This window comes from Trachymyrmex cornetzi, unplaced genomic scaffold (genome assembly GCF_001594075.2).
Source record: "Trachymyrmex cornetzi isolate Tcor2-1 unplaced genomic scaffold, Tcor1.1 scaffold223, whole genome shotgun sequence".
Classification (NCBI taxonomy): domain Eukaryota; kingdom Metazoa; phylum Arthropoda; class Insecta; order Hymenoptera; family Formicidae; genus Trachymyrmex; species Trachymyrmex cornetzi.
In genome coordinates, this window is record NW_017296881.1 from 368010 (window position 1) to 386406 (window position 18397).

At 34.2% G+C, this 18397-nt stretch overlaps 1 protein-coding gene across 1 annotated transcript in view; it reads left to right on the forward strand.

Annotated features, from left to right (window-relative positions):
• Nucleotides 1–18393, forward strand: part of LOC108760148 (probable basic-leucine zipper transcription factor Q) — a gene marked incomplete at its 3' end in the record, with an annotated part of 37566 nt that extends 19173 nt beyond the window's left edge. Inside the window, exons 3-5 of the mRNA XM_018505952.1 lie at nucleotides 7555–7727; nucleotides 11789–11953; nucleotides 17764–18393. Of these exons, the coding sequence (XP_018361454.1) occupies nucleotides 7555–7727; nucleotides 11789–11953; nucleotides 17764–18393 (968 nt within the window). The remainder of the gene's footprint in view (nucleotides 1–7554; nucleotides 7728–11788; nucleotides 11954–17763) is intronic.
• Nucleotides 18394–18397: the final 4 nt, after the last annotated feature.

Sequence of the window (18397 nt, forward strand, 5' to 3'; positions counted from 1 at the left end):
ATTTTAGCTTCGACACTTTAGTTTAAAAAAAAAGGAGACACGTTATTTCATGCAGTGTAACAAATTATAATCGGAATTTGATACTAAAATAAAAAATGCAACTTTAAGAGACTATAAATTAAAACTTTAAGGCATACAAATTTTTGATTATGCTAATAACAGATTATGCTAATATCTATAGCTTTCGCGACAAGCCACGCTGTAAGGAAGAGCCAGGTGGAACATATTTCTCTTCCGCACTCTCAAGTGGAAAGAGACGCGTCAGTATCAGACCTCCTTTTTAAAATGCTCACGCCAATAACGCCGGTCCCGATCCGCAGGAGACTCGTAAATCGTTGACCGCAAAGGCGAATTGAGTCGACATTTTCCGCGGTTTTTACATTTTTTCTTTCGAAAGAGATATATCTAAAGCTCGAAGCTTTCTCCGCTCACTGAGATGTTTTTCTGTAAATCTGCTAGTATTAAATAAATATGCTTCAAAGGACCGTTAATAAACTTTTAAAACGCATCACGCGTAATATTTTACAGACAGTCCGTAAAATGTTATTACTCGCCGATAATATTTTACTCATGTTATTTCGACTGTTGATTTTCGCAACTCATGAAAAATCTTCCTTCACTCGCACGAAATTTCCTCATTTTACAACACGATTTTTTTTCGCCTAAACAATCACTCACCAAATTACTCAAGAGATATAAGAGACTCTAAATAGCGTAGGAGAGGAGGAGGGAAAAGGGATAAAGGAGGATTGTAAAGGATAGATTTCAAACGGTCAGTGTTTATAGGACAGACAGAAACGGAGGGCTCTACTATCCATCAATGTCGAGACACGCATATATATATATATCCATACGTGTAGACAAGGATACATCCTCATCCTCTATGCTGCCCACATATGTATGCATGCCTACGTTACGCCCACGCGAACGGGACACCATCCTGGAATCCGCCAATGCGGTTGGGAAATAGGTGAACATTGCGGTGCTTCATGAATCTCTAAAACAATCTTCAGGCGCTCCCGATATAGGGTGTCGACAGAAGTCCGAGATAATAAATATCATCAGTTCTTGGGAAACCTACTTTCCGGAATTACAACTAAGCATTTGTCTAATTCAACAAAGTGAATATGCCTTTGTTCCGCCAGGCATTGTACAATTCCTCGACAAATAAAAAATATTATTTTAAACATAAAAAGAGTGATATAAAATTATTTATAATATATAACCGAATTTTTAATTTTATTAAATTAAATAACAAATAGTAAGGACTCTTAGTTTTAAAAGACAATACAAAGATGTATAGGGTACATAAGAGTCAACGTAATTAAGTATAAATGTAAAAACTATAATATGATATACTAAATGTATAAAAAAAATTCTATAAATAACACATTGTAAAACACGTTACATTACATGTTTCGGCTCTTGGATTGAGTCATCCTCAAATAATACAAAATTAACAACCTTAAAATTCCATCGTCATAGAAAAATCGTGATAAAAGTTTTCTAATTTATATAACGATATTGATGAATGCCTCACGGAAACCATGAATTACTTGCAAACGATTTACTGACCGATTGTTCGGAATTTCATGATATTTTAATTTAAAAAACATATTTATTAACTAATAAATTTTAGATTCAACATATTTTACATTTAACAATACCATCTGTAAACAGAATTTCGGCACGCCCATGAGTTCTCCCTTGTCAACCATCATTGCAGACTTATGCCCAATTTCTTCACCTCTAGATAACTTTATTCAAAAGATATCTCCCAGAATACAATGGAGATATCTCCTGGATAAGATTATCCGCAATTTATCTGGAAGTTAAGAAATTGGGCATTAGTAATGCAAAAATTAGAGAGAATGTCTTTGTTATCTTACAATAATCAATTTCTTTTTTATTATCGTTATGATAAGAAATTGGGCATTAGTAATACAAAAATTAGAGAGAATGTCTTTGTTATCTTACAATAATCAATTTCTTTTTTATTATCGTTATGTTGACGATCTAGTTGCTGCTGTTCCTTCCTTTGAAATCAATTCGTTTTTTGAAAGTTTTAATTCGTTTTATTCACGTCTACAATTCACGTTAGAAGTAGACTATATACATTTAATATATCATATTATAGTTCTTACATTTATACTTAATTACGTTGCCCTATACATCTTTGTATTGTCGTTTAATTTCATTGATATTAAATACAGTATCTTTTAAGATCGTAATGTAAATATACAATAAATCTGAAATAAAGACCCCAAACGGTCAAACATATACTAAAAAAATACAATTTAGTCGCTTTCATTTTGGAGCTCAGTTTTGGATGTTCGCCTTCAAGGCGATTCATTTCTTTAAAACACGAGTGAAAAATTTTATAATGCTGCGTCTGTTATTCTTTTCTGTATGGTTTTCTTCTTACGAGAAATAACGTCCATCTATCGACGGTGCCACGTAAATACTGTTCGGAAGTGAGCGACTTTAGTGGAATTTAATGTAACATTTATTATTTTTATAATCAAAACATTAATTTAAACAAATATTTATTAAAATGCCATTTTTTAAATGAAATAATTCAAATTCAGTATTTTAAAATTTCATTTAGTATATTTCAATACAAGTATCATACTGAAACATACTAAGTCTGAATTTAATTTAAGTAAACCTTTCAACAATAAAAGTAATTTTCTAATTTTAATGCTTTAGTTTATTATACTATAATTAAATTAAGAAGTTTTATCTTATAAACTTTTCGTTTAAATTGCGTGAATCTAATTTTAAATATATTTACTAAAATAAAGAAAAATTTTTTTCTCAGTGTAAAGAAGAGTATCGTGAGTTCATAAAGGTAAATGGTTAGGCCAAATGGTAATATTGTCAATCGAATCGCTATACTGTATATCTCGTCTGTTCCATATCTCGTGCTAATATATCGAGAAAAATACCTCTTATTAGGAAAAATGTTTTCTGTTAAAGTGTAACTTGAAATGTCATTCTCATTTAGAAATTAGTACCTATATATAGGATTTAACCCATTAAGAACCGCTGGTCAATTTTTCGACCAAAAAAATAGGTCAACTTTGGGACCAAATTTGGACCAATGGTCGCAAAATCGACCCCCTCCCCCCCCCCGGCCTGAACGACCAATTCAAGGGTGAAGATTTTTGGCAAATAGGCTCCTTAAGGGCATAGCAGCTTGCCATTAAAAGGATCTTAAATTTTGAGAAAAACAATTTGTATTGGTCTTTAATAGGTTAAAGGTACTGCGCGATGTATGCTTAAGAGTGTGGAATTCAGTAGGAGTCAATTCCTGGAAAATCTATTTTCTGGAATTATAAACAACTGTCTGTCCACTTCGACAAAGCGAATGTCTCTTTTTTCCGCCAATTGTAATTCTCGGAAAAAAAGATTAAAATGAATTACTTCAAACATAATAGAAAAGCAATTTAAAATTATTTATAGTATATCACTGAATTTAATCTCTGGAATTATAATTAATATAAGTCTATGCCTTATTTTTAAATTAGATTTATAGATTTTTGCCAGAGAGTGGTATGCATAATAAACTCTGAAATGGAAGGAACTTCAAGCCAGAACTAAATATCTTAACAGATTATCTATTTACAGCCTTCTTTTTATTTTTTATTCATAGCGGATTATGAAAAATGCTGGATTTATTCACTTGGATAGTTAAATCGACTATTCTAAAATCTTGAAGAAAAAAAATATGTACGTTTACAGACGTTTTCATTTTTGAAGAAAGATTTGAAGGGACCACGGGCCATTATCCATAACCCATTGCCTGAACGAAGATCGATGGAAGACAGACACAATGCAATGTAACGCGGGATCTGCTTTGACCTTTCGCAGCGTGGAGGAAACGCGAGAGATATGATGGGATGTAGAAAGAGCGACCTAATGTTTGAAGTTTGAAGAATACGCATGGATCATCAATCATATATGAAAACCTCGTGAACACGTTTATGGTTGTATGCACTAACGAAAGTTCACTTCATATTAGTAAAGCAGTTGCAATAATTTACCGACAGTAATTAATGTTATGCGTTAATTGCACTTGAAAGACTCACTTGCATCTTCGATATACTTCAGTAAACAAGGAGAAATGTAAAGTTATGATATGTTCAATATATCACTGCTGATTAGTAAATTCCAACAATGTTTGCTATTAATTTGCCAAAGCTAAAATATTATTAATTTTTAATATACAATGTAAGAATACATATAAAGAATTGTTATATAAAATAGTATTATTTTAAAATATAACAAAGAATAAAAAGATCTACATAAAAATAGATTAACGATACCCGTGTGAAGTTGGCCCCCCAACTTTTGAAAAAATTAATTTTCCATAGCTCATTCGATTGCTCATCGTTTGCACATTTATGCACACTTTGAATTTTCATTTGCACACTTCTAGTAAAAAAGTTATTAAAAAAAAAAAACAATTTTGGAAGGGCTGACTTCATACTAGCCCCCCAACTTCGAGCAAATTGGATCGAAAAAATCATAATCGACAGATTTTTGTTTTGCACATTTCGAAAAAATTTGATTTTCCGTTTGCACACCTTTAGTTAAAAAGTTATTAGCTAGATAGCGTAATTTTGCAATTTTAAACGACAATTTTAAACGAGAAAAATTAATTTTCTCAAATGTTGAGGGTCTAACTTCACACAGGTATTAATGATACATATTTATTCTACGTTTTTCTTTTTTCTCGTGAAATTATATAGTTTTATATGTTAAATCTCACGAACGATTTTTGGTGTCGAGAAAATTTTATCTGTCTGGCCAGATAGAACATTCCGCAAATAGCGAGTTTGTGTTTTGTTGCACGTACTACATATCTACAGCAAGTAGATTACCCGTGATGTACATTAGTTTCGGGGACTCTTGCATCCCATAGAGCAGGAAATCGTGCCTTCGTCAGCGGTCGGATTGCGACGCCTAGACAAGTCCGATCGTTTACAAAGATTGACTACTGTTGCAACATAGGGTGAAATAACATTCGACGATAACAAAAACGGACAGTGATAGATGACGCAAACGCCCGATGACGCTGTACAGTTTATCCGGTGTATTTCTTCCCGCCGACGAAATGCAAATGGCATCGATAATTAACGTATTCATTATGCAAATTGATATTCTCAAAAACAACCAAACTGAACTCATGACAATGATCGCGACCAATCAGATTCCGCTTGCGTTCGATTTTACGTTGAAAAGCATACTATAATGTGTATAATGTCTTTTTTTTACGTAATTCTATTTTAAATACATCCCTATAGGCATGTGTTGATTGAAGTGACGTGGAAATGTTTCGCTAACGATCAGCGAACGTGAGATTGCGCGAGTCTGTCTCATCTCTCTCCATCTAGAGATTATTCGAGATTTGTCAGGGGAACGTGTCGATCTGTTCGGATCCACCTAATTTCCTTAGAGCTTAAATCTTCGTAGAACGGAAATAGTTTATCGCTTGGAGCGTCCCGTCCGACGCGTCTCTGCTTTCTAATTTGCACGGAGACCTGTCCGATCGTTCACGGAGATTGACTACTGGCGAAATTAGAAATCGCCTCCCGTATCGCTGTACGAAAAACTTTCAATAAAAAGCCTTATGGACTGCAATAAGAAAAAGTCACAGTGTTATATAGTAACTTGTGTCAGTTTAAAACATTTTATACAGATATATATATAGACCTTTTAATTAAAACAGAATGCGAAAATGATTCAAGCGTCTGTACACACATTAATTCAAGTTAATCGAGTATGCTCAGTATTAAACGTTTAGTGTATCGATTCTGGCAGTCTTCGCTAATTTCCTTGGTGCCTTTACAGGGACACGGCAGAAGGGGAAGAATTTGTCGGTTGGAACGCTTACGTAAATTACCAGGGAGTACTCGCGGGAGAATATTCTCGGTGTCAAGGCGCTTTAGCCCACCATTAGGCTGTTAATGTCCGTGACACGCGCAGAATTAGCACCCCAATGGCGAATTATGCAGGATTTATAACGGAAGTGGTATAATGGAAGTCAGGCCAGACTGTTTGCTATTACAAAGTAACGTTACCATGAAAAATGTGACGTTATGAAGATATTAGAATGAAATAATACTGATGTTTTTACAAGATACTTATTACATAATACGCAACTGTAAAATAATACTTAAAAGTTCTACTATAATTACACGTTTAATCCTTCTGTCAATGCATAATTTTTGCATTTTTTCACTACTGTGTTTCACAGGGATCCCACTAAAACTATAAAAGCGAAAACGAAACAAAATTTATGCAAAACTATTCTTTATTGTTCAAAGAGTGGAGCGTTTTGAAGCGTCATAACAAAATTCGCACAAAAATATAAAAACTTTTACTGTCTAAAATATATAGGTGCCCACGTATTCATTCACAGACGGAAGAGTTCATACAGAAATTTCTGTAAAACTTGATTTCCATCATTTTGCACAAATGTTAGAGAAATCAACGAATAGCCTACATTGCAGCAATTATTGGAGGCGCAGATCGACACGATCGATGAAAACACGATTACGAGATTACAGGAGAAGGAGAGGTCGAATTCATTCGCGGTTTCCTCAATCTTTCCCTACCTCGATGTAATTTCCTTTCAATTATGTTTCGAGCGCTTAGCATAATTATTTAGAATAGGATTTTAGAAAAGCAGCTAGAGGAGATAGCGAACGTTGGAAGTATGCAACACGTGTAAAAAAATGATAATAAATGATTCGAATTGACGAGGGCACGCGATCGCAGTAAATAAACCGAGCAATTTCCGGAAAATCCCCTTGTCGAGTGAGAGTCCTCACGTGCGCACCTGCGACCAACTTCCGTCCGCCTGTCAGCCGCTTCACAGGCTATAACTATTAAATCAAAGAATTAATTATAACCCTAATCTCACTTCGTAAATAGTTTGGGCGCGTTGCCAAATTGCTTAATCAATTGCTTCTAGCGACAAGTCATTATTATATAACACAAAGTCATGTCAGTGGAATCAAAGCATGCCAGATTGGCGTGCTCTAAAGAAAAAAAATGTTTCTATAATTTTATTATGTACCTCATATGATTAAAACAGATGAAGAGAATTTTTTACTAAAAGCTACTATTGCACAAAATCTGACAGACTTCGTTTTTTATGCTGTATCATTTAGAGATTTTTTCACACAAAATTAAATTTTCATATTTTTAAAAGCAGCTTTTAAATAATAAAAATGAATATAGTATATATTTACAATTTTATATTCAAACGTAATACCTTTTTTGAAAGAATTTATTAAATAAAACATTAAACTACGTTAGAATAATAGTTTTAATCAGATACGTTTACTGTGTTCAAATTATTTATAATTACCAAAGTAGATATGATAAATCACGATAATTTAGATGAAATAATCTTTTAGCGATCTTTTTAAAAATATCTTTAAAAAAACTGTTTTACTGCGATATACGAAGTAGATATACAAAGTAGAAGTAAATTTGTGGTTCTGACAACAATCTTACATTTTCTATTAATATTTGTTTTAGATGGAGGTGTGGTGGGTGGTTCGAGAGCAGGACCAGTGGTGACTCCACATACGCTGGAACTGACACTACGTGGTAGGGTTTTGCTGCAGCTCGCACCGCCGGAAACTGCTCGAGCGTACCTGCCACCAGAGTATCGACCCGGCCGCATATATTCAGACACGGATTCGGAAAAAGTACGTCATATTCAGCACGGTACTTAATGACGCGCCATTAATCCAATAACGGATTGCACTCTGACCGATCGCGACGTCCGTCACTCGAAAGACTTTAAAATAGGTATTCCCATATGTTTGGTACACACCTGGTTCTCTATTACGTAATTGCAACTTACATTTTTAACGGCGTATTTCGAGATTAATTTCCTTTGCATTTTCCACCAATTCTTTCTCTTTTTGATCGATCTACTTACGAAGCTTATTATTGCCCTTTACGAAATGTTTGAACGAGTTTCCGAATGTTCAATCACATAATACGATATTTATACTGGCAAGAGTAAACATTCAAAACAGAATGATTGCGCGTTGTGAAACAGATGAGGATCAAGAAACGGCATAATAAATAAAACATGTTTATTAGGAACATCTCCATTTCTCCAATCATTCAATTACACATACGCGTGTATAAATTATGGTAGTATTTACGGAAGGGCGAGGCCGATGGCATAATTAAAAGAATATCGTGCATGGAGAATTATTAACGCATCCTATTAAAATCCTTTCAGCATGAAAAGGATTAAGCCGCTGTAGCCGTCCTTTGACGGCTCGACTTTTTATTTACTCGACTTCCGCGTTTCAGTGCAGGGTGAATTTTTAACGAATCCACCACCGCCTCGCCCTAACCGTTCGAAGAACTTGAAGAACGAAGAGAGATGCAACAGAAGCCGATTTTTGTGTACCTTTAGCAAAATCCTAGCGCCCATTCTATGGTCTCTCTTGCATTTTTTTTTTCGGCACGTCTGTCGGATTTTCTCGCTCTCTCGTTCATCCTCCACCCCCCAGCGGTGATCCCTTTCGCTCCCCTTTAGCGCTATCCTTTCTTCTCGTTGATGACCGGACGGAGTCCCGTTGTTTCAAATGCGCGCACAGACCGGTATTTATCTCCTGCAGATTAAAGGAAGAACAAACGACGCGTACGATAAATAAACTTTGGCGTATCGTTCTTTTATATCATCAATTCCGAAGCCTCTATCTCACTCTCGCTCTTAACGAAGAGATAAGACTTCGCGGAAAGCACGTAATCTTGATTACTCTGCTGCATTCGTATCGCTCGTTAAACACGCAAAAAGACGCGTTTATACGTTATTTACGCGAAAAATATAACTATTGAAATAGAAATAAAACTCGTGATGTTTATGATAGTAAATATAATGTTTATATAGGATTATATGACGGAAGTGAATAAAACCAGTGAGGAAAGAACAAAAGATAGGAAATATGCTTTTACGATTCAATATTCTATAGTTTGAAATATCCGTCGTGAAAAATCGTGAAAAACTTAGATATAGCTTCCATTTTACAAACACACCAGTGTGTACATTTATCGATGCCCAAAAAGGAATAGCATGATAGTTTATTGACGGAAGATGGGATAATGTGAACAAAACTAAAAGCGGAGTGATGCAATTCAACATACTGAAAGAATGATTAACTTTCGCGTTTTATATTTTATTACTCTAAAACTAAGATCCATGACTCGAAAGTAGAAGTAAGAAAATATTCTAGAAGTTAGACAATGAATATTTCTTCTTCCATGCGAAATTACGATACGGACCAATATTAATTATCTCGAAAGCGCGATATCGATTTAATGCAAAATACGAAGTTCTTTCAATAAAACTCGTTAGAATATAATATTTCAATCTGTTTTCTCTCTGTCACGTAAACCGGCATCAAGATGCAATATTCGGTTTCAATCAAATAAAGTACTGATGCATTTCCATCAACGATACTTTGAAACGTATCAAAAAATAAATTTCGATTTGTAGCAACACGATTTTAACGAAGGAAGAAAATTGCTTCATTGCACACAGCAAAAAGTATGATAATTTTTACTCCTACGTCAGAAATAATTATCACTTTATCAGTAATTAATAGAGACAACCGTTTTGTTCGTGACAATCGTAATGAGAAAGTACGAAAGAGTCGTAATAAGAAAGTACGAAAGGGTCATTTTTTTTACAATCTATTTTTTAAATATTATATGGAAAAAGGTAATAGTGATTCATTAACTTTCCTGTAATCTGTTTCAATTCTACGATTTTAAATTATGCATTTGAAGTCATAAACTTGAAAGAGATCGATATTTTATAGTTTACACTGCATTGTAAAATAATAAAAAAACTTAGAATCATAATTAAAGATAATTATATTATACAATTTAATTGCATGGAATTAAACATATATATTCTCACGTTTTGTATAACCTTTTATCTTCCACAAAGCACTAACATGCATAAAGTGTCAAAAAATATTTCAATCAAAATTTGTCGAAGAATTAACCTCTAAAAATACTGTTCGTTTGAGTTATATTTTTGATCTAAAACATCCTAAATTCATCACTGATAACAGAGTTCTATGCACCTTGACATTCACGTCACGATTCTACTTTTCCGGAAAGCATGAAACTCCCACCGGTGGTGGCTGCAGCATCATGGTACACAACGACGATTACCTGGACGACATAAAGCCAGCACGAAAAAGCACTCGACTTTCCGGCGATTGTCGCTCTTACATTTTTCACCGCGTGACACAATGCACAAGCGAACTGTTAGAATGATCTCTGTGACATGGTTAGAGTAGCGCTCAGGTGCTATAACTTTATGTGTAACATTGTTGCTTCCCTTCCGTGTAAATAAATGAGAAAGCCACGAAGTCAATGTAGAAATTCATAAAAGGGTTCAAATCATAAAGATCTTGCTTTTCTGACGTTTAATTATAAATGCTGACAAAAAACCTTGCGCTGCTAAATAAAATAAAATACGTGGGCAAAAAGTAATTAAAAAACTGAGAGAAAAATGTCGCGTGATAAGGAATTATTTATATCGACTATAGTGTTTATTATTTTTTTCAAGCATCCAATGGAAGGTATCGAATAATATCGAGATGCTTAGTTTTCAAGTATCGAAGATACGAAGTCTGCATAGTCGATATTTTCTACTACTATCGGTGAAAGTATTGGACAACATTGTTTTTCAACAAATAAAAATGTCAATAACTAATACTTTCTCGAATCTACAAAATCCTCCTAGATGTGTTTAGATGCGTATGTGTATACATGTTCTCTTGCGGAAATAAGAAAGATCCGATTATTACATCCGCTTTATATAGAAACAGACTCGGCTTTCAAGATTGATGTATACTTCAACAGACACAGTTTACCTGATACAAAAGTTGTTCCTGAGAGTGCTGTAGCTCTTCTTTAGATAACATAACTTTTTTATTTATCAATCTAATGCTAAACATCACTCAGAATGAGAAACATTTCAAAATTGATCGTGAGCTTAACAGAAATAATATTTCTTTTTATACGCCTAACTATAGTCATTCTTTTTCTTATAAATTAAATGATACAATTTTTCGTACGCGCATAATAATAAAATGCATTTTTAAATTTATAGCAAGTTTAAAATTTAATAGGAATATGTCTAAGTATTTAACATTGCTAATTATACAGGACGTCCCAGATTTATCGTAACATTAGTTAATAGTACATTCCTGAGAGCATTTTGAAACGAAAATTCTAACATTAAAATGTCGAGGTTACAATAGTTTTTAAATGAGAAAAGTTTGACTAATTAAACTGTCCAAAATTCATGCGTTCAGGTATAACACATCGCATAATAGTGAAAGGAATGCAAAATTATATTAATATAAAAAATAAAATTCTTGTTTAAAAATACCTTCATTGTTATGCTATCTCTAAGCGCGCGAATTCAGGATAGTGATCAGTTAACTTTAAGTTCTTTTCATTTAAAAACTGTTATAGCTACATTTTAGCATTAAGATTTTCGTCTCGAAATAATATTAAAAATTTATACCATTAAATGTTATGGTAAATCTGGGACAAAAGAGAATTTGTAAATAGCTTATAATGTAATGGAAATCCTAAATACAATTGCACCGATATTATTTAATGCTATTATTGCATTCTTAAATCAACGTTTAATGTACTTTTATAATTAATCACATTTAATGTTTAATATGTTTAATAAGGATTAATCTCATTTTGATTTCAGATGTGGATGTATTCTTTAGGCAGGGCATTATTGGACACGACTCCCAGAGCAACGGCGTTAACGGGGACCGTTTCCGTTTCACCCTCTTCCGCTTTGCAATCAGTGTTGGCTGCCATGACGGAGCCTGACCCTCGTAGGCGTGCCTCCTTGATGAATTTACTCGACGTAAGTTTTAATGAAATTCTTCCAGAATTTCCTTCATCCTAAAAGTCTCCTTTCCTCGTTGTACTTCCATCAATCTTCTCAAGATTTATCAATATAATATATATAAATATATTTATTTAATGCGTTTTTCTCGTACTTTTCAAAAAACTCTCGCACGTTCATTCATCATCAGGACAACACTCATGCGCACATATGTAAGCTTCACGTTACATAACTGGCGAACATTGTGCGAAGAGTACAATCTGCTAATAAAAGGCCGAGACTTTTTTGCCGATTTTGCCGCGAGGTACGGGCAGATAGCTCAAAAATTCCAAAGTTCATTGTGTGCGCAATATCGACGGTTCGAAATAAATCAGCCAGTATCGTTTAAAGTGACTCTTCAGCGTTCGATATTTCACCCTGTGCTCTGTAACAACGCATCATTTTCCATACGTATCTATCGCAAAACAGTTATCGATTCAAGTTTCATCATTCAGTTACTAGTTGTCCGATATGTCTGCAGACAGATAAACGTATGTTTATCATTGATGCAGACGATATCCAATGATATATATTTTAATCTTTCTTATTTACATTATATTTATGATTTATTTGATATATTCTTATTTTTTTAGATATATTTTATTTCATGATAAAACTAGATATTATAATTGCGGTATCTTAATTGCGGAAAATACATTCCAAAAATTATATAATAACACACTTTAAATAATCGGTGTATGATTCTACATTGCTGTATTAAATTAAATGTTTTAACCTTTAAACACTTTTTTGATATGGTATACCCGATTTTTTCCTAATGCTCTTCCAATACTTTTTCTATTGCTTACAACTGTTTTATATTAATAAAGATACATATATTTGCTTAGTATCGCTATATGTTTTTCAAAAATTGTTTGGCGTTTTGATTTGAAAAATGTTTTTTCAATATGTGCATTTTTATGAAAGTTACAAACCGAATTGGATTGTATATGCCATACAACAGTGTATTGTTCCCATGTGGCGTTTAAGAATTAATGAGTACACATCAAAGAAATTGTCATTGTAGACAATTATGATCACGGATCACAAGTATACATTCAACGTGTTTCACCGCAACTTGAATTTTGATAATTCGCGAATTAACAATACTTAACAATATTGAAATACATAACGAAATTAATTTCCACATCACGAATACAAATGGTGAGTAATTCGACGTCGCGAATGTATTCATATGAGGAGCTACGTCAGACTGGAATTAGGTACAAACATATGAGGAATGCATAGCGCGTATCAAGAAAGGCCAGGTCGTCTTTATGATGAGAATAATAAAGCAATTTGTCGCTAATAACACGCGACATTACGTGACGTTGAAATTTCGAGATGCAACGTATCAGAGAAACTTGATCCTTAGCTTGTAACTGCGCGGACTAGATATTATAGCAAACGTGTATACGTGTCTAGTCTTCATGCGTAGAGTCCATGTATCTGCATAGACATGCATCTATTATATAGATCATAATTACAAGTAGTGTTCTACATAAAATACCTGACTCTTGCAACGGAAGTCATAAGAAAAATGCACAGGAATAATGTTTCATTCCTATGCATTTTTCTCACAACTTTCATTTTATACTACGATAATCTAAATTACGATTCACAGAGAGAAAAAAAAGAACAGATTGTATAACAATAAGTAATATCATCGTTAGAAATATCAAAAATAATGTATTGAGCACTATGCGTATTTCCATTTAAACAGCAAAGCTATCGCGGAAATATGTTTTGCTTTTTCGCGATAAGTTTAAAAAGAGAATTTAGTTATACCTAGTTTATCTCTAACTTTGGTAATGTTCATACGGGATTAATCGATAGACCACATAGACTTAATCATAGCCACACGACACCATGCGGCCCTTGAGTATCCGCCGTCGGCTTGCATGAAAGCTCGCTTTAATTGAATCACCTATCACGGACAGAGCGAGCAGGCTGCACGTGCAGCATTTGTACGTCGAGACGACATCCGAGGTACAAACAGGCAGCGATGATTTGCGTGACAAGGAATAGTGACGTGAGATGTCGCATTGCAATAATGGATATACGTGTCTCTAAGTGAAACCCGAAGAATGGGCGAGTCAGAAATAATATTTAGTATCTGATTGAATACCACATTATGAAATTTAATTAACTATACGAAGCAAAAGAGAAATGTTCATAGTTATGTATCGAGATTACGCTGAGATAATAAACGTGTGCTCAATTTATAATAGGTAGTAGCTCAATTATAACTGTTGCAAGTTTAATATTATTTGAAACTTTGTTTTAATAAAATATTAATTTAAGACTCCTTCAAGATACTTAATGCCGTCAATTAAAAAGTTGTGTAAATCGAGTTTAATTAAATTACATTACGTTCTCTTCCTTTCAAGGAATAAGAAACTCTTAATTTGAAAAAAGAATATATCGTAAGGAAAAAACGTAGAACAGCATGTTTCAAAATATCTTATTATACACACATGTGCATATATAATTTATATATATATATATATATATAAAATATATTGATATACTTTATATATATATAACATACGTATATATGTATACATATAATATGTAAGTCTTAATACAAACTGAAAGCCAATTGATTAAATGGATATACTTCGCTCCAACAATTGCCAACCGCACATAATAGATCGATGAGTTGTGGTACAACACATTCGAAGCATGTCACGTAGAAAAGATAATGAAAATGATGTATGTGATGGAAAATACTTTACATTGTTGTAAAAAATGTGTCATTTAATTTACAATCGCATGCTCCATGTATGACATTTCTACAAAAAAATATGTACATATATCTCTTTGTAATATTAACTTAAAAAAAATATATACTTATCTCTTTCTAATATTAATTTAAACCTAATGGTATTTCAAACGCATGTTGTTTATGTGTTTATTATAATTTAATTATTTGAATAAATAAATTTTGTATATAATGCGGAGGGTTGTGTATAGAACATAAATACGTTATTATAGGTGCAATATATTGCATCGAATTAATTTCTGCTGACTGTCGGTATAGTCTACCCATGTAATAAACAAAATAAGATTAATATTAATTGCAACTCCCGTTTCTCTTACTCACATTTGAAATTAAAATGTATTTTCCAGGTGCGATGTCGACATAAAAATTTCCCATTACGCAGTTTTGTTATTAACGCAGAGAGGATTTAACGAGGGGAAATAATGCATACGGGCGATTTCTACCTATTCATTCGATTTTCAACGACATTATACAGATGCAAATGGCAAGATGAAATTTAATCGTGGGCGATGGACTCGCGTGACACCCCCGCATATGATTAAATTATTTTGATCAGACAGCAAACAGACGGGCGATGCAGATTTCTCTCACGTGTAAATATTAGGGCGAACAGATAGTATGATAGAGGATGCGGTCGCACGTTGCAACATCACGAAAACACAGCGCGTCACATATTTTCGCACAAACATGCAAACGTGTCGCGATCCTTTCAAAATTTTTCAATTACCTCTATTATAATCTTGGAACGCGTATAAACCTGAGATAAAAGAAAAAACCAATTTCTTTTTTTCCTTACTTTTTTTATAGAAAACTTGGGATAAGAAAGAAAAAAAAATTTCTCATCTTTAATTTGTAAATATAAAAGAACTTTCGTGCGAGAATGACCGTAATATTGTTCGACTTTTAACACATCGATATAAGAAATTAATTAAAAAATATACACTCAGATTTTATAATGGCTCAAGTACATAAATATAACAGTATATCGAATTAAAATGAAGATAAAACGAGGCCCATTGTATAATGAAGCTACCGATAAATTTGTGGAAGCCAAATAGCGGATTCAAATCTCGTTCTTAAGAGATTATTTTATGCAAGAAGGGGACACATAATTAGACGACTGAGACATTACAAGAAATAAATTCGTAAACCGATTCGCATACATCCTGTGGATCTTCCAAGGGTTTAGCGTGCCTCGAACGGCACGACGAGCGGCGGTCTGGAACGCGAAATTGCATACGAGGGTGGTGGGCTACATATACCTACGATAATTTCACCGAGCTTGATGATTAACGGGCAGCAATCTCAAAAACGCGGCGACCGTTATCGCGCGCGAAGGACGAGGCGACCGTAATAAGTCGTCCATCTCGGACCGCGATAATTCAGCAGGTGCACCCCCGATAACCCCCGAAATTGATGAAATCAGCCGGCGGGGAGGCGGAAAGACGAGGGTACGGCATGCGGCGTAATGCGGAACCGCAGTTTCAACGAGGAATCCTCGGCGGCCAATAAATTATCCGCTCGAGTACCTACTTTGCTTGGCTGTATCTATCCGCGCGGATAAAGCAAGTTTGTGGCTGAACACGCCGGGGTTAAGACGAGTGCCTATCTGACTTCGCAGAAGATGGTGGATGCCAATCGTGGCACGAATTGATGGCCAACGGTGCACTATTTGCCGTTATTTGTTAAAAATAATGCTCTACACGTCTATTACTCTTCCCGCACATCGCTTATTTTTTAATGTCCCAGTGTAATGAAACGGCATATCAATTTCAGGTCTCTGTCCACTGTCCTCATGCGTCAAAAATTTTTTATTGTAACTGAATGAGAGGTCATCTTGATCCTATTTATTAATTTCAGAATATTTCCGTATTAAATTTTCTGACTGATTAATATATTTGTCTAAATTCCATTCTTAACTAAAAATTTTTATCATTAATTCATTATTCAACATTATATTTGATACTAAAAGAACTGACTTCTCATTTATTAAACAATGTGTAGAAGTAATTTCTTTATCGTTTTTTAAACTTATTGAAAGTCTTCATTCTTTCTCTCATTTATTAAAATTCTTCTCAATACTTATAAATCCATTCTCATAAATTTATTAAAATTTTTATCTATTCTACAATAAAAACGTAAGAAGAAACACTTGAGCAATGAAAAACTACGAACGCATATATCACCCAATTGAAACTCAGAACTATCCCAACTGATTAGAACTCTAATCAATTTCGAGTAACAAAACTGAAAGCTAGCATCACGATGAATAAAAAGCAACATTCTAATTAATAGTACACAGATAACATTTCCAAGAATGATAGTTTCATTATGAAATCTTTTTAAAAAAAGAATATCTTACATATAATACTTAAAATCTTTGACTATACGTTTGCATTCATCATCATAGGGAACACAATGACGCGTTAATAGGTATTAGCACTTCTCCCTCAGGATCTTAGCTTAGCAGGATCTATAGAATTACGACAACAACTATTGTCTTCTTAAGCTAATAGTTCGTCTACTGCGCGACGCGAAAGTTTCGAAATTAGATAATCGGTGCACTGGGTAGCACGATAAACGCATCTGCACGATCACATTATGTCTGCGATGATTACTGCGAACTTTCAGATTTGTGTGAACGTTTATCTAATATATATGTATATATATTACGCTAATTAAGTAATTCTAAATTTTACGTCACAAGACAATACTAATTATGCTAACCATTGACATACAAAAGTTTATGTATTACACATCTTTAATTTTGCATTTTTCAGAAACTCTCCAATTAAAAAAGATGTTATGTTTTTGTATGTTCATAAGTCTAGTCACTAATCATATATTGAATTACAACTCTCTTCTCTCTCTTTCTTCCTCTCTACTCACACAGTTTTCGTTTCTATCGCGGATTATTTCTTTATTTCCTATATTAGATTCACAATAAGTAAAAGCCATCCACGCCATTAATAGACTTAACAATATCATGTTCTTACTTTTGCAGGTAATATCCGAATATTGTCGGACACGTCTACAAGCAAGGCCCTTCACTCACATAGTGATGGAGATGTATCGAGAGGTTGTGAGATCGCCGCAATACGCCGCGCGGAAACGAGCAATGCAGCTGAATGCCCTGTGTCCTACACGGAACATGGTTGAACAATTGAACCAACATAAAATCTACGGGCATCATCATCATCCGCAACAACAGCAGCAAGACTACGTCCAAGTTGTGAATGGTCAACCGCAATCTATTCAACATCAGACTCGTATTGGGCAATATTTGTCGAATCAATTAGCTGTTCAGCAACGGCACCAACAACAACACGATCATATTCAACGTCAGGCTAATCAATTTCGCTCGCTTCACCAGCAACAGGATTATGCACAGCAGCCACCAAAGGGTCAGCAGGATCATCGTAGTCATCATTACAATCATCAGCACGCGAAAGGGACGCATTTCAGGACACAATCGCGCAATTCCCAGTCACATCCCAATTTGACGAGCTTGTGCGATTCACAGCAACAGCAGCAGCAACAACAGCAACAACAACAACAGCAGCAGCAGCAGCAACAGCCATATCGGGATACTGCCCTCAGCGGTTACAGAGCGCACTTTCAATCGCAGCTGGATATCC